This window comes from Eleginops maclovinus, chromosome 4, assembly GCF_036324505.1.
Source record: "Eleginops maclovinus isolate JMC-PN-2008 ecotype Puerto Natales chromosome 4, JC_Emac_rtc_rv5, whole genome shotgun sequence".
NCBI lineage: Eukaryota > Metazoa > Chordata > Actinopteri > Perciformes > Eleginopidae > Eleginops > Eleginops maclovinus.
Genome location: NC_086352.1, coordinates 20527084 through 20547875, shown reverse-complemented (window position 1 = coordinate 20547875; position 20792 = coordinate 20527084). Strand labels below are relative to the sequence as shown.

Below are 20792 nucleotides of genomic sequence, written 5' to 3'. Positions count from 1 at the left end.
GCAGTATTATTATTGTTTTTGTTATTACTATGTTTTTTTTAATTTAAATTAATTTATTACAAAATATTTGTTTGTCTTTAAGTATATACATACTTAAATAAAGACCTTTTCTGTGTTGTTTCCTTGAGTTTTGAAAAGAAACTTATAAATACCATCTTTTGTTGTCTATTTCTTCCACTTATCCATGATTAAATCAACAAAAAAGTCCTGTGCTTAGAGATGTGATTGAACATTAAACAATTATTAATATAGTTGTAGGAAAAAAAATGTGAAAGGACTACTTTTTTTTGTTCTTACATAGGCCTGAATAATTTTACTGAAAAATACGTAGTGATGCATCATTATTTACACTTACATGCACATACACATTTTACATTTCAATAGTTCCTCTGAAACACTGCTTACATTAAGACAGTCAATAGTTAAGGGAAGAAGGAGATATATGTAGGCTTAAAGTTTCCAGAAATTTGTTTCTATATTTTATTTTGTTGACAAAATGTAACATGCCACTTTTTATCTTAAAAGTTATTGATTTTTTTTTTTTAAATCCTTTTTATTAATAATAATAAGATAGTCTATTACTATTGTTTGTATTAATATAGGTCAAGATAAAGCTAAATCGATCTCTTGGTGAAATTCCCACGATACCTTGCAAAATAATAAACATTAATTATTATTATTACTATTATTATTATTATTAATAATGATACAAATAAAAATAGTAATACCAAAATTACAAAAAATATAATAATGATAATAATAACAATTAAAAAATATTAATAATTAATATTATCGTCATTATTATTATTATTATTATTATTATTATTATTATTATTATTATAAATGAACACTTCATCTATCTGTCTCCACCTTTGTCTTTTATTGAATATTATTGACTTTCCTATGAATTACCCAAGAAGTGCAATAAATCTAACAATTTTTCTCGATCTTGAACGCAACCTGTATCACAGGGAACGCACGGTCTTGAACGCACCCTGATCACCTGCAGCCAGCAGGACTTTCCAGTGCGAATGGGCGGTGTTTAACACTGGACAAGGAAGACCTAAACGTTTCCAATTCAAGCTGTATTTTACGCCTGTCGCTGCGGTGCAGACCCGAGCACCATGGCAATAATGTCTGACTGTACATATATGTTGGGGCGGCTGTTTGTGGAGTAGTGAGCCTGTTGGTGTTGATCCGGCCTGCCGTCTTGAGCGCTGTCTGCAGCGGTAGGTATGCTAACAGAAACCAGGGAGGGAGCATCTTCTTCAGGGAAGGCAGGCTGGTTGGAAGCTAATGTTTGGAGCTTTTTCTTTGGTCAGTCACCCCGTGAGACACGTTATTTAAGCCCCGTCTTTAGCCACATACAAAAGATAGCTAAGCGTCATTTAGCCATCTAGCATTGAAATCACTGGTCTCTTGAAGCTAACGTTAGCCTAGCTGGCTCGTACCGAAGCTACCTAAAATAATACATCTAAATACGACCACGTCTTCTTCACAAGCTTAACTTAACCCACCCAAATGTAAAGCAAGCACTCTTCCCCCAGACAGCCAGTGTTAAACATTCAACTTTGTGTGTTGCTACTGTCATTAGCCTCTATTCATTTTTAGCTAAATAGCTTTAACATTATCAGCTGCTGTCACTTCTGCAACCTTACTTTGCCTTAGAGAAAGTGTGTTAGCTAATGTTTACAAGAACTGCTTAAAAACTGGTTTGGAAAAATGACTGATATCGTTTTAAGATGTAACAGAAGAGTTTTGTAAGGATGTGAATTAGCTATACAATGGTAATAAAGGAGCTAGTTACCATAACATGACATATATTACAAATATCTTTAACATTTATGTAAGGAAATAAATACTCACTGAAAATAACCAATTATATATATGACCATGGGGGTAGGCCTTGAGAAGTATTTGTACTATTCAAGTATCACACACCTCAGTGCCCAGCCCTCTACTTGAGTTGCAGGGTTTAATAAAGGTACATCTTATCTTAAGGAAGAGCAACACCGAAAACAAGCAAAGCAAACGATATAGTATAATTTCATGTGTGTCAGAATATAAGCTATGAACAAAAAACACTTTGATATGTTGATGTTAGGTTCCCAACAAACCCTAAGCTTCGCCCTAAGTCCTGTTATTAAAACATGTATTATTATCTGTAATCATCACTATAACCGAGCCAGAGATTGTCTGTAAAGGTTATAGAAGGCAGCACAGCTCTTTGCATTTTATTATTTAGTCAATAACTTGTTTGATCTATAAAATACCTGAACATTGTAAGAAATGTTTGATGCTTTTTCTGTCTTCAAGCAGAAGACATGCAGTTTGTTGTGAGTGAGAGACACACCCATGCTGCAGTCTATCCTATTTTTAACTGTAATATATTGCCAGTGTGTTTTTTTGTTGTTGTTGAAGTTTTGCAGTATAATTATTATTTAATTTGTCTGCAGTGGTTTTGAAGCCTGTCTCTTTTGTGTCTTCCAGTGTAGATGCCGTGACTGAGATGAGTGTGAAAGCGTTTGAGCTTGTCCCCGCTGTGGAGAGAGATCTCCTCATGGGGGACAAGGCTCGCATCAACATCGAGTGCATCGAATGCTGTGGTAAGCACTTGTACATGGGCACCAATGACTGCTTCATCCATCACTTCCTGCTAGACGAGGTCACTTCATCCAAAGGGAAACTGACCTACTCGGCTCAGAAGCTGCTGCACAAATATCTGGGCCTCAAGAAACCTGTTGCTGAGCTGCGTGCCGCCTCCGCTTTGGAGCGTCTGATTGTGCTCTGCGATGGGATTGTGTTCCTGGTCGACATGGTGACACTCGAGACCGTGCCGTCAGCAGCAGGAGGTGGAGCCAAGATCAGAGGAGTGACAGCGTTCTGCGTTAACGAGAACCCCGTGAATGGGGATCCATTCTGTGTGGAAATGGGAGTGATCTCCTCCAAGAGGCGGACGGTGCAGATTTACATGGTGTATGAGGACAGAGTGCAGCTGGTCAAAGAGGTGACCACTCCTGAGCAGCCCTGTGCTGTCAGTGTGGACGGTTACTTCCTGTGCCTGGCCCTCGCTACACAGTACATGATTCTGAACTACAACACCGGAGCCTCCCAAGACCTCTTCCCTTACAACAGTGAAGACAGGAGACCCATTGTGAAGAGGATCGGAAGGGAGGAGTTCCTCTTAGCAGCACCAGGTGGTCTGGGTAAGTCAGGACAAAAGCAGGTCTTTAAAGGAATGAATTCAGTCCCCTCAGAAAAAGGCTTGGATACTATTAACAATCCTTAAACGCAATTTTCAAAGGTCCTAAATATTTGCTTCATTGCGCTTTTATAGAGAATCTATCAAAAACAAGTGAGGTGGATTTGACGTGCAAGTTTAGCATACATTTTAAGTCACTTTTATGGATTAATTATAAATAGAAGCCATTTTAATATAGGGAAGTACTAACAACAATGTGAATGTTGGTACATATGTGAACTTAAAAATCAGTTGTGAGTCTCACTTTCTTTACCAGTTTTCCTTCATTCTTCTACGTGTATGACTTTGATTTTAATGCAGTCACATATTATAATATTAAGTTACAAAAAGTATTTTTAAAACCCTAGTAACAAAGGTCTTCACAAAGGCATGAATCATCAGGCTTAAAAATAAAACATAAAAAACAGTTATGTTTAAAAAATCCAATATAATGTAGAACATTGCAATATATGATTTAAAATGAATTCTGTGGTCATTTCAGAAATCAAAGCATTGGCAGTTTTTCATAGATTGTGTACCCAATGGTTGCATCTAACAGTTTTAGAACCCTTTAATGTATTGTTCTCTAAATCAATGTAGTCTGTTATCAATAAGGGATAGTTGTTACAGCCTGTGGGCATCTCCTGATCTCCTGTTTTTTGAAAAAGTATTTCTTGACATAAACGAGTGTTTGCATGACATATCCCTCTTGATCTTTAAATTGACTCTCTGAATCCTCTCCCAGGGATGTTTGCCAATGCAGAAGGAGTATCTCAGCGAGCTCCAGTTAACTGGTCGGAGAGCGTGATTGGTGCTGCTGTGAGTTTTCCGTACGTGGTGGCTTTGGATGAAAGCTTCATCACAATCCACAGCATGCTGGACCAACAACTAAAACAAACCCTCTCCTTCAGGGATGGACACATTCTGCAAGACTTCGAAGGTATCCTCACATATTGGACACCTAAGTTGTCTAATCAAACCAACCATATACATGGCTTTAAAGGAAACCTCGAAAAATGAACTTAACCTCCCGATGCCCATTCAGAGATTTCGGTGTTTTATCCTCGCAGCGGCTAACGTGGGTCAGGCAGAGATTAGGGCTCCTACAGAAGTCTCACTTCTTTCTAACTCCACTCATCCAGAATTTGGTTCATTTTCTACCTTGTAGTCTTTATCCCCAACCAAGGTTGTCCTGTCACTTGAGGACATTTGTCAGATTTCTCACAGATCCCAGGAGACAATACATCTTTTGATTTCAATTTGACCATTACAAATGGATTATTGAAATGGAGATACATTTTGTTGCACACAATTCCTCGAGAGGTGAAATTGGAAGACAGGCCTCTGTTATTTAATAGTCCAGGGAGGAAAGAGTCACTGCTTGGTGTTGCTGGACTGACAAACCAGATGAGTCTGAAAGCTGGATAGAGCTACGCAGTGGGGTCTTGACTCTTTATGGGATCTGGATCGCAAAATCTTTTTCCATTACACAGAATTTTACATTTCAGTAACCGAAATTCAACTGAAGCTGTCTCTTTCCTTAGCTACAGAAGTTCAAAAGCTATTAGCCACATGATTAAACTCAAAAGGACTTGGTTTTATATGAACATGCTGATTGTTGTGAAATCTCAGTGCTTATCAGTGGCTGTTTGTTTTAGAGTTGAAGTTCTGTGGGTGTTGTTTTTTTTAGGAAAGGTCATTCTGGCTTCCACTAAGGCTGTGTATGTGCTGGTTCCTCTGCCGCTTGAGAGACAGATCCAGGACTTACTGGCCAGTCACAGAGTGGAGGAGGCGCTCATCCTCACAGAAGGAGCACAGCAAAATATTCCCAAAGACAAGTTCCAGGTAACAAACCCTGTGTTGCTTTGAATTGTTGGCTGAAATATGTTGGAAAATATGGCCTAATGGGAGATTCCTTTCAATGATACTGGTATAACAAGAACTGAATGATAATATGAAAGCTTTGCCTGGGCTGTGACCTTCATTGAAAACTGTTACATTATTGACCGTATTTTCTAAACTCAAAAACACAATGTCTCATATCACTTTCCACAGATTTTGCACAAAAGGATCCTCCAGCAGGCGGGGTTCATACAGTTTGGCCAACTTCAGTTTCTGGAAGCAAAAGAACACTTCAGGTCAGAGTCAATATCTGTTGTTTATTAAACTGCTCTGTTTTGTGAACTTTCTGAGGCCAACAAGTACCATTTAAGTCCAATGTTTTCCTTAAAAAAGCCTTATGTTAACTAAACCATGAATATTTTAAGTGTTTATTTTTCAATTTTTAGTGATATCAAATACCTATTCAAACAACATTTTTGCATCATAACAAATAATGAAGATTGTTTAGATATGAGGAATGACTGCGTTGTTGTTCCTGTAGTTGCCTGCTTTTAGATTTAATCCCTGATTGATTTTTCCGCTTATATTTTCAGGAAGGGTCAGCTGGACGTTCGGGAGCTGATCTCTCTCTACCCTCTGCTGCTGCCAGCTTCCTCCTCCTTCACACGCTGCCACCCTCCTCTTCACGAGTTTGCAGATCTGAACCACCTGGCACAGGGAGACCAGGAGAAAATGCTGCGATGCAAGAAATTCCTGATCAGTTATTTGGGAGAGGTCAATGGAGTGATACAATATTTATATGAATGACACTAAGAGTGAATCCACTTCTCAGTAATCCATATTTTGTTACATAAGTACACATTGTTTTTCTTATCTGACACACAGGTACGAAGCACAGAGGTGGCCAATGGCTGTAGAGAGGACGTGGACACGGCTCTGCTGAAGCTGTATGCTGAACAGGATCACGACAGCCTCCTCGACCTGCTTGCCTCAGACAACGCCTGCCTACTAGCAGACAGCGTCCCATGGCTGGAGAAATATCACAAGTGTGTATTCAATCAGTTTTTTGTATTTATTGTTTTAATATCAGTAGATGAGCTCAAATGAATAAAATGAGTCTGAAAGCTGCCGCATATCATATCTTCAACACACCCAAACTCACTCAAAAAGCACTTATTGTATTTAAATAATATACAATATAATAAATATGTCTGTTTTTTTATATATTGTACAGAAATATGCTCTGCTTTACTCACTGTCTTTTTCCTCTTGTAGATATTTTGCACTTGGGCTGCTCTATCATTATAATAGTCAGGATTCCGCAGCACTTCAGGTACGTGCACCTAAAATCTGAAAAGAAAGAATCAGCACCACCTTGTTTTTAGATATTTAACGTATCCCCTCTTCTTTTGTGACAGCTGTGGATCCGCGTTGTAGACGGGGATCTGCAGGACTCCACCAGATCCGGCCTCTATGAGTACATAGTGGACTTCCTCTGCTCCTGCTCTAACCTGGACCTCGTGTGGAAGTATGCAGACTGGGCCTTGGCTAAAGATCCCACGGTGGGTTACCAGGACTTTAAATGACATTAAACTCATGCATAATTATAAAAATGTAACAACGGAGTTTCAAGAGCTCACAGCCCATATCTTCAGTTCCTTACAAAAAAAGAGAAGTTCTCATTTAGCTCCCTCATACAACTCCATTTATGTGTGAATTGTGTAGATACACTTACTGTTACTGCCGGGTTATTTTTACATCATTTTCTTCTTTATTAAGACGTCGTAATGCTATATCCCTTTTTTTCCATTCTTATTCACAGATAGGTGTCCACATCTTTACTAAGAGGCCTGTCTGTAAGGATGTGACAGACCTGAACCCTGAGGATGCCATTACATATCTGGGGAAGCACAACCAGGCGCTGCTCCTCTACCTGGAACACCTGGTGCTGGAGAGGAAGATAAAGGTACATTCAAAATGATTTAAAAATTAGGGTAGATTCTAGATCAGGTGTGGACAAATGGTTGGCTTACTCCTTGAGAAATAAACACAAAATATGTGCAAGCCATGCTGATCCAAATTAAGATTTCTGCAGGCTAGCAAGCAGCATTAGATACATTTCCAAGTAGTTCTCCAAAGTACTGAGTTGCGTTATTATGACGGATATTTTCATGAACTGAAACAGACTCACTATTGACCACATTCTAAATAGGAAGCTTGTCACACGACAAAGCTGCTCACTTTCGCTTGACTTGCAATTCTTTAAAGAACATGTACTGGAGTACTGCGACACACAAGTACTGGAAGGATGCACTTTTGTTTTTGTTTTTAAAACTTAATTTGGAATAAATTCTCTACTGATTTACTGATGCTTACGATGCTGGGTCTTGTTAGTGTCTAAACTTCTTGTTATGCCTCATACTGCACACAACAATGGCCAGAGGTGTTCTTGTTTTGTTTAGTCGATTTGTCGTTTTCTCCTAATGTAGTATGTCAGCAAAACCTTGAGGGAATTTCTTCAAATTTACCAGAAATGTCCACTTGAGCTCAAATATGAAAGGATGAGAAATGGGGGGCGGGGGACACACAGGTCATTATGTCCTGAAAAACATGTTCAGGCCGTAACTGCTTCATTTGTATGCTAATTATGACAATCTCCCACAAATATGATGATGACATTTTGGACAGACATTGATGTAAACTCCAACCTGATTGGTTGGCGAAGGCATACAACTGGGAGGATTCAAGTTTTATGTAATGCTTTACTTTTGAGTCCATCTTTCACTGTCTTTCAAATAAGCTTTTTAGAAAATGCTCTTAATCAAGGTATTGTCTAAATAATGCAATTTACAATCAATGTTTACCGTTTGTGCTTTCTCTTTTCACTCAAGCATTTCCTATTGAATTCAGATAGTTTTGTCTTATTTGTGGATGCAGAAAGAGAAGTTCCACACTCACCTGGCCGTGTTGTACCTGGAGAGGGTTCTGTCACTGCTGTCGGAGGTGCCAAACAATGAAGAGTGCCTCACCAGAGCCAGAGAGCGTCTCCAAGCTCTGCTCAGGGTGTCCAACCTTTACCGTGCACAGTTTCTTCTAGGTGAGCCCCAGCTCTGAAGCTGCCACAACACAGAAATATTTTACTCTTATGATGGATCTCTCTATTTTTGTGTAAAGTTTGTTGTAAAGTGACAATGTTTATCTTGCTACATCTAAAACCGTATCATCTTAGACTCAACACATATAGTTTGACAGTTTGTGGCATAAAAAATGCTATGCAGACTTAGTGCTGCGTGTAGGTGTAAGAGTGGGAAATTAGTTATAGAAAGATGTGATACAGTAAGTCACAAAGAGAGTTCAGATGCAGGTTTTGTGAATGTTTCATTTCCTGTGTTTAGGTAAGATGGAGAACTGTGAACAGCTGCTGCTAGAGCGTGCAACACTACATGGCAAACTGGAGGAGAATGACAAAGCTCTGCACATATTGGTGCACAAGCTCAAAGACTTCTCGTCAGCTGAGGCCTTCTGTGTATGGGCCTCTTCTTCTCGGGATTCTGGTTACCAACAGCAGCTTTTCCACCTACTCCTGGAGGTGTATCTAGATGGGAACCTTCCCCAGGCAGCAGCAGGAAGTGGGGACCTGGAGATGGCGGCAGTGGATCTCCTAAATCGCCATGGCGAGGTGTTCGATGCAGCCCGTGTCCTGCGCATGCTCCCTGAGAGCTGGTCCCTGCAGCTGCTGCGGCCCTTTCTAGGCCGAGCCATCAGGGCCAGTATGCACGCCTGCCGCACCTCGCAGATCGCCGTGGGGCTGGCCCAGTCCGAAAACCTTCAACTGCTCCATGACAGGGTGAGGAACAAATGACACAACCCCAGAACACCTCAGTTAAATACCTTAATTCATACTTTTGAAATGTGATGTTTTACAGGCTTTGGTACAAAACATTTATATGATTGCTCATAATATGAATAACTAATTAATCAATCCTGAGTAATCCAATAAAAAGAATGAATCAACAACTAAAGAAGAGCTGCATATTCAAGGATTGACAGAAAATGTATCTGCCATTTATATTTATTATTATTTTAATGGTTTTACTCATGGTTTCCCCCTAGAAAATGCCATCCATTTGAAAGGACAAACTCTGTGCTCATTATAGCTTCAGTCAGTTTAACACTGCCCTCATGTTTTTTCTCCTCAGTTGAAAGACCGGAAGAAACCAATCTTTGTGTCTGAGAAGAAAGGATGCCACCTGTGCCACAACACCTTCAGCGAGCCCGACGTGGTGTGTCTGCCAGGTGGAGTGCCTGTCCATACACACTGTGTCGCCCAGAGAGTAAGAGACTCTCCCACTAAGAGACAGTTAACTAATAGCAGTAACCATACGTGAGACATGACCCTGTAAACTACCATGTGACTGTGATCAGAGGCACTAAACTAAAGCAGGACACGCTGAGGGCTGTTGGGATAACAAAAGCACAGAACATGATGAGAAACACAAGGCTGTGCGCATGTGTGTGTGAGAGTGCAAGGGAGAAACCGATGAGTTCTTCTATTTATTCCTGTGCTGCAATTGTACCACACTGTCTGACGTAAGAAACAACAGCAGTCCAATAATCCACTTATTCAAGAGGGGCCCCTGTGCTTATCTGCGGGTTTCAGGGCTGTCCTGGTGAACTACAGAACACACAATATTTGAAAACCTGTTGCAAATATTTCTGAAGCATGCATAATATTACCACTCTTACAGTTGTGGTCTAATCCCCTCATATAGGTATTGTATTAATATTGTCCTAACTTGCACATTGCATCGTTAGGTTTTAATGTCAAATAGTACAACCGTCAGTGATGATGCAAACAGAGTCTCTGTCTTTTACTCTCTGTAATCTGGTCTCCCTGCTGCTTTATTTCCCCCTCAAACCTGACGGCTCTGGATGTTGTTCTCGCAGTGTTTGAGTTCCACAGTTTGATCCGGGGCCTTTTGTTTATCATGTTTAGAAAACCTTGCCTCAGTGTGTCCTGTGTGGAGCAACAACAGTGAAATCTACACTACATGAAAGCATCACTCAAACTGCTTCAAGGACCTTCAGCCAACTCGAAAATCTTTACAGATAATATGTCAGCAGTTATGAGAAACATCACCAAATCATGTGAAATCAAGCTTCATACATTTTGTCTATTTTTGAGTTACAAATGAAATAAATCAAGAGGGATATTAACCACTCGCTTGCTCTCATACAGTACATATATTGTGTTTGATTGGCTCGTGAACATAGTGACAAAGATATTTGTTTTAAGCCCTGTTAACCACAAAACAAATGTCAACCGGTGATGAAATTGAATAATATTTTGAAAGTCCAACTGAATATATGTTATTCTGAAATGAAATGTGACTTCTCTTCAGGATGGGGCTGGGAGGTAATTTGTTCCAAACATTTACATGTGTATAATGTCAGATCATTATAATGAATCTACTCCATTACCACCTGTGGGCTAATAAGATATTTTAACTGCTTACATATCGTGATGTAAGAGATGTCAACCGGTAAACAAGTATTTTAACCCAAGAAGGCAGAAATGTGTAATGTGTTTGAATCAAATCAGTTACAGATGGAACCTAATGGAAATTACATAATGGTATTCTTTATCATTACTCAATATGCCCTGAATGTGTTTTTTATAAGAGTAAAAAAAACAAACACAAGAAATATATTTAGCTGTATGGAATGAATACTCCAAACCTGGTCCATCTGTTATTATTCTACTTCACACTGCAGTCTTTTACCACATTCCCTGGTCTTGTTCAAAGCGAAATGCGATGACAGTCATCTGTGCTGTCAATCCAAAACCTTATGATTGATTAAAAATATACTGAATAGAGGTGATGTGGACGAGGATGAATGTATACTGCATTCCTAACAAAGGTCAAGGATGACTAAAGAAAACTGCTGTCTCATAATACATGATATTGCAATGCAAAAAAACGGATTAACTTTCTTTTATTTGAAAATTAAACATGGATTTGATACACCAACAACGTCTTGCGACATCTCAGCTCATTTGCGAAGCTTTTATATTAAATGATCTCACTTTGTCACTTGAGGCTGCATGGAATTGCCTATAACGAGGGATTTACAACCCTTTCAAAAACTAAAGATACACCCAGATTTACAGTTATTAAAATAGCAATATTGACAGTCATAACTTCTCCAAGAAAAGGACTGTGAAAATAAATCATTACCCCTTACTACCTTCAAACTTTGTACAAGATTTACATTCAAATTTATTCTAAAAAAGAGAATATTGGTACTTCCAAAAACAAGTCTTCATGAACCCAGGTTTTTAAGCATTGCTTAAACAAGTTTTCAACAGAAGCAAAGGCCAAAAGAACATGGTTTTTCTTAACTCATTTACAGTTGCACTACCATCCTAAACACACCACTGTTGTGGGTTTTTCCTGTTTCTCTGGTGCCTGTGCTATTGATGCTGGCCTTCTGTAATCTGCGAGGGAACTTTGTGCACACATGGGACTATTTTTTTTACTATGGAGATCTAAGTGTTGTTGTTTCTTTAGGCTTGACCCACTCACTCCATGACAAAAACTCACAGCTTATGCACAGCATCCTTCCATCTGAACAATGTCTGTGTAGCTTGCTCAAAAAGGATCCTAACCATGACATCAAATAATTACAAGAACATATGGTTGTGTGAAAAAATACTATTGTATTTTATAAATATATGTATACTTGTATGTATATATTGCATTTGTACTTGTTTGTTGCTTTCTAAATCAATGCCAATGTGGATGGAGTGCACAAACTGTAAATCCGTCCCATTTTAATAAACATGAAACTGTATATCAACTTATGTTGTCTCAATGTAACACCTATAATAATTCCCCTCGTGTTAAGAGTTGTGAGTATCATTTTCTACAATAGCTTTCATCTCATTTGACCAAGGGAATCCAAATCAATGCAGCATTGTGTCTCAACACTGGACGAGTAGGACACAAGTCTTTTACTTGGATATAAGTGGTGGGTTTTTTCAGTTTTATATGAACATCTTACTGAAATTCAGCATTCTTCCAACATAAAAGTCTTATTTTTTTCAATAGCTTCAATGTCTCGTGACTAAGTGACTCCATATCCATGTGTCATTGTAATAGTACACTGGACGCATTGGAAACCAATCTTTTATTTAGATATTAGTGTTTTCTATATTTGATATGAAGATTTAATTGGAAATTCAGCATTCTTTATGAAAATGTGTTCATTTTTTAATTTCACGTCACTATATATCAAAGCAGAACTGAATACCAGCGCAACAAGTAGGTCACATCTCTTGTATTTGGATGTTTTATGTGTTTAATGTTTGTTGGTTCTGCTTTAAAAGTCATGATTGAGTCATTAAGTTGAACCCTCCGTACAGTAGGTGGCGGCATGCAACTTCAACATCGGTTGCATTAAAACCGAAGAAGAAAAAGCACCACAGAAATGGCAGCGACCTTGTACAGAGCATGATGTTGATAATGCTTTAATAAGTTAACCACCTTAAAATGCTCTTATATCGACCACACATTGTGACAGTTTGGTGTTTATAGTTTCCAATCAAAGGGTAGTATCATGTTTTCCATCATAAAGGCTGCTGTCGGCGGATTGACCGGTATCTGTCGACTGAACGGTCACCAGCAAGGTAACAAGTCAGCTGAGTTCATGTGTTTATTCTTCATTTATTGCGTTGAAATTCAACAAAACTAGCTCCTTTAGGGTCTTTATTGGGCAGGACATTTTTATATGAATATGAATTGGTCGGTTATTAATTGTCCGTAAGCATGCGCTGTATGTCAGAGTAAGCCAGTAATATTTCTTGAACTCATAGTTTCTGCACAGGTGTTATATAGTGCAATAATATGAGGGCAATCATTGAGACAACTACTAACATAGAGCACAGCAAAGCAAATCATACTTAAGACATTTATAAATTGAAAGCAGTGCTCGTTGTGGTTTAAAACCGGTACAGTACATAGACAAATTAGAGATGAATTAAGGGGACCAATATTAACAACAGTCTCCTTTCTAATCAAATGGGAAAATTCAGAAAAGACCTGATAAAATCTCTACGGTTTTTCTCTCTCTCTGGCTGCTCTCTGATGTGAACTGAGCAGTGCTCCACACTAGCATTAATAAATGATGGTTCTGTATTCTACTGTTTGTTCCACAGGTCTTTTACATGGCCACCTGAAAGTCCTGGCTGCTTGCCTGAGGACACATGAGATTCCTCCAGACCACAGTGGTAATAATTTAGTTTCTACATTTTAACATTGTTATATGAACACAAGAATACATGCCCTAGAGGTCTGTCCATGGTCCAGTCTTTGGATTTTTAACATCTTACATCTAAGATGAACATTTTCATTATTCTTCCCATGTTTTTCCTCTAAAGATGTGGTGCTGCCAGAGAGACGCAAACTGAAGTTTATGAACAAGATGCCTAACTTTAAAAAGGCCAAGAAAGAGATGAAGAATCTGAAAGATATCCAAGGCCCAGCAAAGGCAGCCAATGCTTTCACTATGGGAGAGTTTGCTATTGTGGTGAGTGCTTTTTGTGTAAATAGACTGCTGTTCAATGGTATCTGACAGCTGCTTAAGGCGTGTATGCATATGAAGATCATGTAAGCTGCAGTATTTTATTACTTTAATTTATTATTTAACCTTATGTAACTGTATACAGTGTAAGCCGGTTCTTAAGGTCACTTTTTTCAACGTATTATACAACATAGAATCATATTTATCTTACTTACCTACTTTAGGAAATCTTTCTACTTAGCTTTCTCCTTTACATAAATTGTCTATATACTTTTTATAAGAAGTCAAAAATCAGTCAATACCTATCATGATGCTGATGGTCAGTGTTCTTTAAAACAATGCTATACAACAAAACATAATATCTCAATAATCAAATGATTCTGTATTATTTTACGCGCCTAATGCCAACAGAATAATACACACTGTTTTTTCAAAGCATGCTATTAAAAAGTGACCTCCCTCTTGTCTGTCTCTCTCTCTTATGCTCAGGCTATGGGAGGTGGCTACATTCATTGGGGTCACATTGAGATGATCCGTCTAACCATCAATCGCAAGATGGATCCTAAGACTACATTTGCCCGTTGGCGCATCAATGGTCCATATAAGCCTGTCACGCGTAAAGGGCTGGGCATGCGCATGGGCGGGGGCAAGGGAGCCATAGACCAATACGTGACACCTGTGCGCTATGGCCGCTTTATAGTGGAAGTTGGAGGAAAGGTGGAGCTTGGGGAGATTGAGCATATCATGACTGAAGTGGCAAAAAAGCTACCCTTCCCAGCCAAGGTGAGATAGCTGATACTGTAAATACTGTACTTAGGCATACACTCTTACATTCACTTTCAGTACATTTGTTAACTTTATTGTGCAATTTTGTCAAAAATCAAATTTTTGGTTAATCATACTGTATGTATATACATAGCTGCCAGTCGATTAGGTATACTTTACTAAAAACAAATGCAGAAATACAACAGTCCTGCAATAATTCATCCCTCAATGTTTTATCGATATACTAAAAGATTACAGAGATAACTTAAAGAACATATTCACACAATGTTGCGTTTTTGTTTAATGCTTTAATTATTCATTCATCGATACATGAGGATCCATGTAAAGTATCAATAAGCCAAAGGGAGGGTAACTGTTAGTACCTTCAACCCATTGTTCTTTGTTTTTTGGACTTCCTATAGGTATTCAGCAGGGCGAGCCTAGCAGCCCTGCAAATGAAGCATGCTGACATGGAGCAGAACAACCAGAATCCCTGGACCTTCAAGGAGATAACGCACGGCAACATGATGGGGATCAGGAAAGTGCTCAGCCCCAAAGACCTGTGCACCAACGGACGCTTTGCAGGCAAATTTCACCTCCCATGGAGGGTGTGATGGACCGGAGGGACACAAATGGCTGCAGTGTCTGTCATATTGTTTACCATCCAGGCCAAAATGTTCCGTCATTTTTGGGAATCTTATTTCATTTGAGTTTTTTTACACACATATTAATGAATTTGTCAAAGAGATGTTTCTTCAATTTCCTTAAAATAAAAATAATAATTTGAAGGTCTTTCGGTGTAATCTGTTGAAAAAAGATCCGAAACAGAAGTGTAAACAAATCTACAGATCTCACTTAATGTGAAATGAATAAAAAAAACTGTTGATTGCATTTATTTATCATCCTTGTTTTGTAAGTTGTAAAAAGATTCAAATGAAGATCACCTGGTTTTATTCATGGTTAACCAAGTACTTGAATGCTGAATGTGAAATTCCAATTGTTGTTTTGCTTGAATAATGTGAATAGAGTGTATAGAGTAAAATATATACATGATAATAATAATAATTTGCTCCATTTTAAATCTATTTTGAGCAGGGAGCATCAATATCCCAGTACCCAGCAACAATATTTTAAATAGTTACATTTAGAGCAATTCAATATGCCATTAGCTCTTGACAACAACTCTGCATGAACCTGAGAAATTAAATCAAAACTAATCTTGTTATCTTCATTATAATTACAAACGTTTTAGATTTAAACAGGTAATGCAGTATCTTAGAATTTGACCATATAAATATCTCCATCATGTTCATGTGTCCAAAAAGTATGGACATTGTTACCATGCCGGGATCATAAATGGATTACTGAAGGAAGTTACTGGTTCTTCCCCTACAAACTGTCACTCAAAGAGACGTAACAACAAGGAACAAAATGACAATATAAAAACATACAACTACTACTGAGAGTTTAAGCAGACTCATAACCACTGTGAAAAAGTACAAATAACACACAAAGCGACTCAAAATGAAAACAAAAAGGATTAAAACAATCACAGACAAACATAACTACAAAAAAAAACAATAAACAACACAATTTCAGAGACACAAATTGACAAAAAAAAAAAACATACTGTCTTGCTCCTATGTAGGAGATGGGGTGGGGCCTTGTATGTGGGTTTTGTTTTCTCAATGAAGGCTGCTGTGCTGTACAGGCCATCGTATGATTCATACAATAATAACTGTAGTATGAATATGATTCCTACAAATGTGGTGTTAGGTCATGACATCTTAGCCTGAGATGAAATGAGTACTTCTGTACATTTATATTTGATCTCATTTACTATGTGCATGCGTTTTTTTATCTATTAGTGTGTTATTTCATTGGTCGTCTCTTCTTTAACAATGTACATTTCCCCTCTGAATAGCTGCCTGTCAGGCCGTACTCTGGGGAGTCAAAGCTCATTGGTTGACGCATGCGCATTGCGTGCTAAACTCTTCGAAAACAGGAGCGCGGTGAAGTACCTCAGCTGAGTCCATTTCTGCGATTTCATTTGTGGAAATGTGCTCGACATTTTTGTCTAAACGTTGTATATCAAGTATTCACAAGGGTATATCGGTTTAAGTTTTCTTTGGTAGTGTTATTTACGTTAGCCTAGCCAGACGCTGCAACAGTTACATTAGCTTTACATTCACTTTATGGTGATCTAAGCTAGTTTACGTTAGCAGAGATGAAGCCTGTAAGAGGCTCTAACCGGGCTGCTTCAACAGCACCTAACCTGAAGAAAAAGAAAAAGACTGACCAAACGACAGAACAACAATCGGCAGAGAATCAGGTAAGATCAGTTAATACTCCAGCTGATGTTGACTCCTGTCTGCAGTCCCCTGTTAACATAGATGTTTGTGTAGGACCCCAAGCCCAGTGGCAAGAGCACCAAGCCAAAAGCAGCCCAGAAGAGGAAAGGTTAGAACAGCTCTTCATAGCACAATGTGATGTCCTGTCCCTGTCAGATGTTGAATATAAATAGCCTACAAAGCAGGCTTAATTCTATGTTGTTACTTTCTCTGTCCTTGTGTTGTTCCTGTTTGTGACCTGAAAAAGCTGAAGGCTCACCTTCAGTACCTCTCAAAGTCAAAGGAGAGGAAAAGTGGAAGCCAATGCCCGGATCCTCCATCATTGCTCTGGAAAAAATGACGGATATTTCCACACTGTGAGTTTCACTGTGTTGATTTACAGCTTAATACTTCCGAGTGTTACCCTTTAAAAAACAACTTTGTAGGGTATATATGTAAAAAAAAAAAAAAAAAAAAAATGGGGTACGCAACCAATAAAGATTTTGCCAACAGTTTTCAGGTATGGTTGAAAGTCAAATAAATATTTTAACCTTACTTTTTATATATTATTTATTGTGCCTAGAGTTATATTTGTAGAGTGGCCATTTTGTTGCAGGCATGTCAGTATTAGTGTATACCATAGACTGTATATATATACAGTCTATGGTGTATACGCATAGGGACAAGTAACAATAGATTTAAGTACAGGACTGCCAGCTTAATTTTAAGTTTCTTGTAGAAAAATGTCTCCTTTTACATTGTTTGTTCATTAGGGATCACTGACCAGTTGATTTATTGTCATTAGGTTTTTTAACAATAATAATCCTTTTAATTCATAGAGCGCATTTCTGGAAACTCACTTTACAGACTAAAAAAATCATTGATTACAGGTAGGATAGGTATCATAATAATTGAAGCCAGCCATTTCCACCTAAAGACTATGAGGCATTCGAATTACTGCAGTGAATAAAATTCAACATCTTCTTGTCCTGTTTTCACAGAGCAACTATTGCTTTGATGCGGAAAGAGAAGAAAGAGATCCAGGAACATCTAAACATAATCAAAAGCAGGTGAGAAATAATTCTGAAATAAGGATAATCATTTCATTGGCCTGGTATCTTTTGGTTACAGGTGCTTAGACATTTCTCTATCTTTTCTTAGGTTTCTTGCTAAATGTGCAGAGCTCAAAGTGCCAGTGCAGAAACAAAATGATTTGGAGCAATCCTATCAACGCCACCAAGAGGAAGCCAAGAAGTCTGCGGTTGGAAAGACAACCCTGAGCAAACTCGAGGTGAGAAACGCTAGGGGCCGGTGAAGAGGCTGCGACAGCCAAACTGCAATATTTCAAAAATGTAAACCTTACTTTAATATACATTTCAGTTGATGCTGAAACTAGTAGTTGATGGATATTTTGGATTGAAAATAAATGGAAAGCATTACAAGTTATTTCTCAAAGAATTAAAAAAGTGAAACATTTGTTTGTTAAGCTCTTTATCTAATCTAATTTTACCTCACTGGGATATGCAAGGAGGGTCATTTTTAGTAGGTTTAGTAAGCTTTCTATAGCCTCAATTTTAAATTGATTATGCAATAAATAATCATATATTTTATGAAGATAATCGTTAGCTTCAGTCCTATATGCAATAAACCTTAAAGCAATTCAATAAGTAATAAACGCTGCAATGACGTCCATCTACCTTGAAAAGACATAATGTTTTTATATTTCAGTGCAGTCATTTATCTGAAATATAAAGGAGTAGATGTCTGTTTTTGCCTTACATGATGTCTTGTTGTGTTTTCAGGAAAACCTGAAATCTGTGGTCTGTGCTCTGGAGAAGATTGAGGAGCAGACTGTCTCTCTGCAGCACACTTGCAGCAAACTAAGGGATCAGGTGAAGGAGGAGGAGGAGAAAGCTAAAGAGGTGCCGAACACTCGCATGCCAGCATTCTCAATCATTTTTTATAAAATGGCTTTGTATCCTGAGCTGTGTATAGATGGTGCTATTTGAATATCCTTATTCCTTTATTCTGTAACTCATTGTTATTAACTTAAAGCAAGTAAGGGTTTCTTATTCTATTGTTCTTTTTTTGTTTTAATCTGAAGGCATGAAACTTGAGCTGAAATACATGATTTTTATTTGAATCGATTAATCTGCAGATTTTTTTTATTTATTCATCTATAATTCTCTAGTCTTACACATGGTAAAATGTTTTACCTCACAGAATCAAACATCAAATCTGCGAATGTCTTGTTTTGTTTGAGTAAAATGCCAAATACCCCCAAAGATAGTTTACAATGCTAAGTATGAAAGAAAACCCAGAAACCTCTGATATAAGATGCTGGAATCAAATACTTTTTTGCTATTCCTGCTTGAAAAATGATTGAAAGGATTAATCAAAGTAGTTGCCAACTTTATATCTGACAATCCATAAAGCATTTCATCTCTTAATTGAAACACAAATGAAAAATGATTGGTGTAACTTCCTTTTTATCCATATAACTTCTGGCCTACAGTGTTAAATATGATGTATTATGTACAAATACATTTTAACAAAGAAATGTTACAACATTAATCAGTAACCTAGTTTCCGTGAAAATATCAGCCTGTCAACCGCATGTTGAAATGTGAAAGCCGACATGATTTTGTATTATTCAGAAAATGGATCTGAGCATTTACCACAGGAAATAACTGAGAAGTTTTTCTGATATACTTTATAGACTATAACAAAGCTGAGTTTTACAGCATGTCTTTTTACTTCACCTCATCTATTAAATGGGAGACAAATATGTCAATAGTTTTCTCATGCAGTACCATTCTCCTTGTTTGTGTTCATGCAGATCCTACAGTTAGCTAAACAAGCAAAGCCCAACCTTCCCTCTCTTCCTCCACAAAAAGATAAAACAACATTAGAGGTGAGCATGTGTGGGGAGCACATTCTTGAAATTTAGTATCAGCTTTGACTTGTTCCTGTTGTGCAATAGCTGTCTGCACAAGCATTCATGTATTCTTACTCTTCTGTGAATAAGATGTGGTCAAAATGTCTGAGTGTGCATTCTCAGGAACTGGAAAGTGTTAACATGTTCTCTGTTGAGCAACAAGATATGAAATGTGTCTTACGCAAGACAGAGAGAGAAAATGTTTGCTTCTGTACTGTTGTGTTGCTCATATAACATACAGAAAAAAACGTTGCTCTTGTTTCAGAGATCTATTTCTACAAAACTGTCTGAATACTCATCATTTCGTATAAACAGAAAAAATCCCACAGCCACTTTTTTTGGTTTTCCTCAGGCTCGATTGAAAAAAATTATACCAGAAAGTGACTCTTAAGCCACTTCCCGCAAACTTGGAGAAATCCTGCAGGAGTCAGAGACCACTGAGGATACCCAAGCGCTGCTTCAGCAGGCATAGAGACCGGCCGTTCAGCTGTTCAACCATGGCTCCAATAACATCAGTATTGCACTTTCTTCTTAGAGGTCTGAAATGTTTTTTTTAAGGATGTTTGTACATAGTGTTGGTGTACAGGAAAATGTATATTTTTTTTATATTACTCAGTTCTACCTTTTGTGGTGGTTAAACACCTGCAGATAGAAATGTGTCTGTGTGGTTCTTCAAGATTAAATCGTAATGATTCATGTTGTTTTTATTGGAAAGCTGTCAGAGGAAATGGGTGGAGAGATTGAGAGGCATGATATGCATCTAAATTCTTCATTTCAGCCGGAATTGATGAATGTTGCGGTCTTGTGGTATACACCTTAACCATTCCCCTTCTCAAGTGTGCAGTATTATGTAAAGAATTCAGTTTCTCATCAATATTATAATGGAATACCCTTTTTCACTATCGAAGCATTTTACGTTTTAGTTTTTTTGTTAGAAAGTTCAGATATGCAATTTCTCTTTATTCATGGTTTGAGCCTAAATAACAGAACGCATTAAATAAATACTGTACCTGCAAATAAAGAGTGACTAGTTGGACCTTTGAGACATGAGTTCATGCTTTGACTGTTTGATCAGATATAATTAAAAAACATC

The 20792-nt window shown here is 37.9% G+C and overlaps 3 protein-coding genes across 5 annotated transcripts; all 3 read left to right on the top strand.

Moving 5' to 3' along the window:
• The first annotated feature begins 1000 nt into the window (after window positions 1–1000).
• Window positions 1001–10324, top strand: tgfbrap1 (transforming growth factor, beta receptor associated protein 1). 3 transcript variants are annotated; one of them, XM_063881955.1, is made up of 13 exons: window positions 1001–1229; window positions 2496–3206; window positions 3987–4181; window positions 4932–5086; window positions 5297–5379; window positions 5677–5857; window positions 5969–6129; window positions 6359–6416; window positions 6502–6645; window positions 6906–7049; window positions 8021–8180; window positions 8479–8930; window positions 9283–10324. In XM_063881955.1, exons 2-13 carry the CDS (start codon window positions 2510–2512, stop codon window positions 9469–9471), a joined length of 2619 nt encoding a protein of 872 aa, XP_063738025.1. In that variant the 5' UTR covers window positions 1001–1229; window positions 2496–2509; the 3' UTR covers window positions 9472–10324. The 3 variants fall into 3 exon arrangements, with proteins under 3 accessions (XP_063738025.1, XP_063738023.1, XP_063738024.1); XM_063881953.1 differs by having other exon boundaries at window positions 2491–3206; XM_063881954.1 differs by having other exon boundaries at window positions 1001–1233; window positions 2491–3206.
• Window positions 10325–12520: 2196 nt separating this feature from the next.
• mrpl16 (mitochondrial ribosomal protein L16) lies at window positions 12521–15322 on the top strand. Its single transcript, XM_063881253.1, has 5 exons — window positions 12521–12773; window positions 13302–13373; window positions 13524–13672; window positions 14156–14449; window positions 14854–15322. Exons 1-5 carry the CDS (start codon window positions 12704–12706, stop codon window positions 15043–15045), a joined length of 777 nt encoding a protein of 258 aa, XP_063737323.1. The 5' UTR covers window positions 12521–12703; the 3' UTR covers window positions 15046–15322.
• A 1049-nt stretch (window positions 15323–16371) lies between these two features.
• Window positions 16372–20742, top strand: cenpq (centromere protein Q). Its single transcript, XM_063881254.1, has 8 exons — window positions 16372–16763; window positions 16837–16891; window positions 17030–17138; window positions 17763–17831; window positions 17923–18052; window positions 18564–18683; window positions 19601–19675; window positions 20052–20742. The coding sequence occupies exons 1-8, from the start codon at window positions 16659–16661 to the stop codon at window positions 20088–20090; spliced, it is 702 nt and encodes a 233-aa protein (XP_063737324.1). The 5' UTR covers window positions 16372–16658; the 3' UTR covers window positions 20091–20742.
• The last annotated feature ends 50 nt before the right edge of the window (window positions 20743–20792 follow it).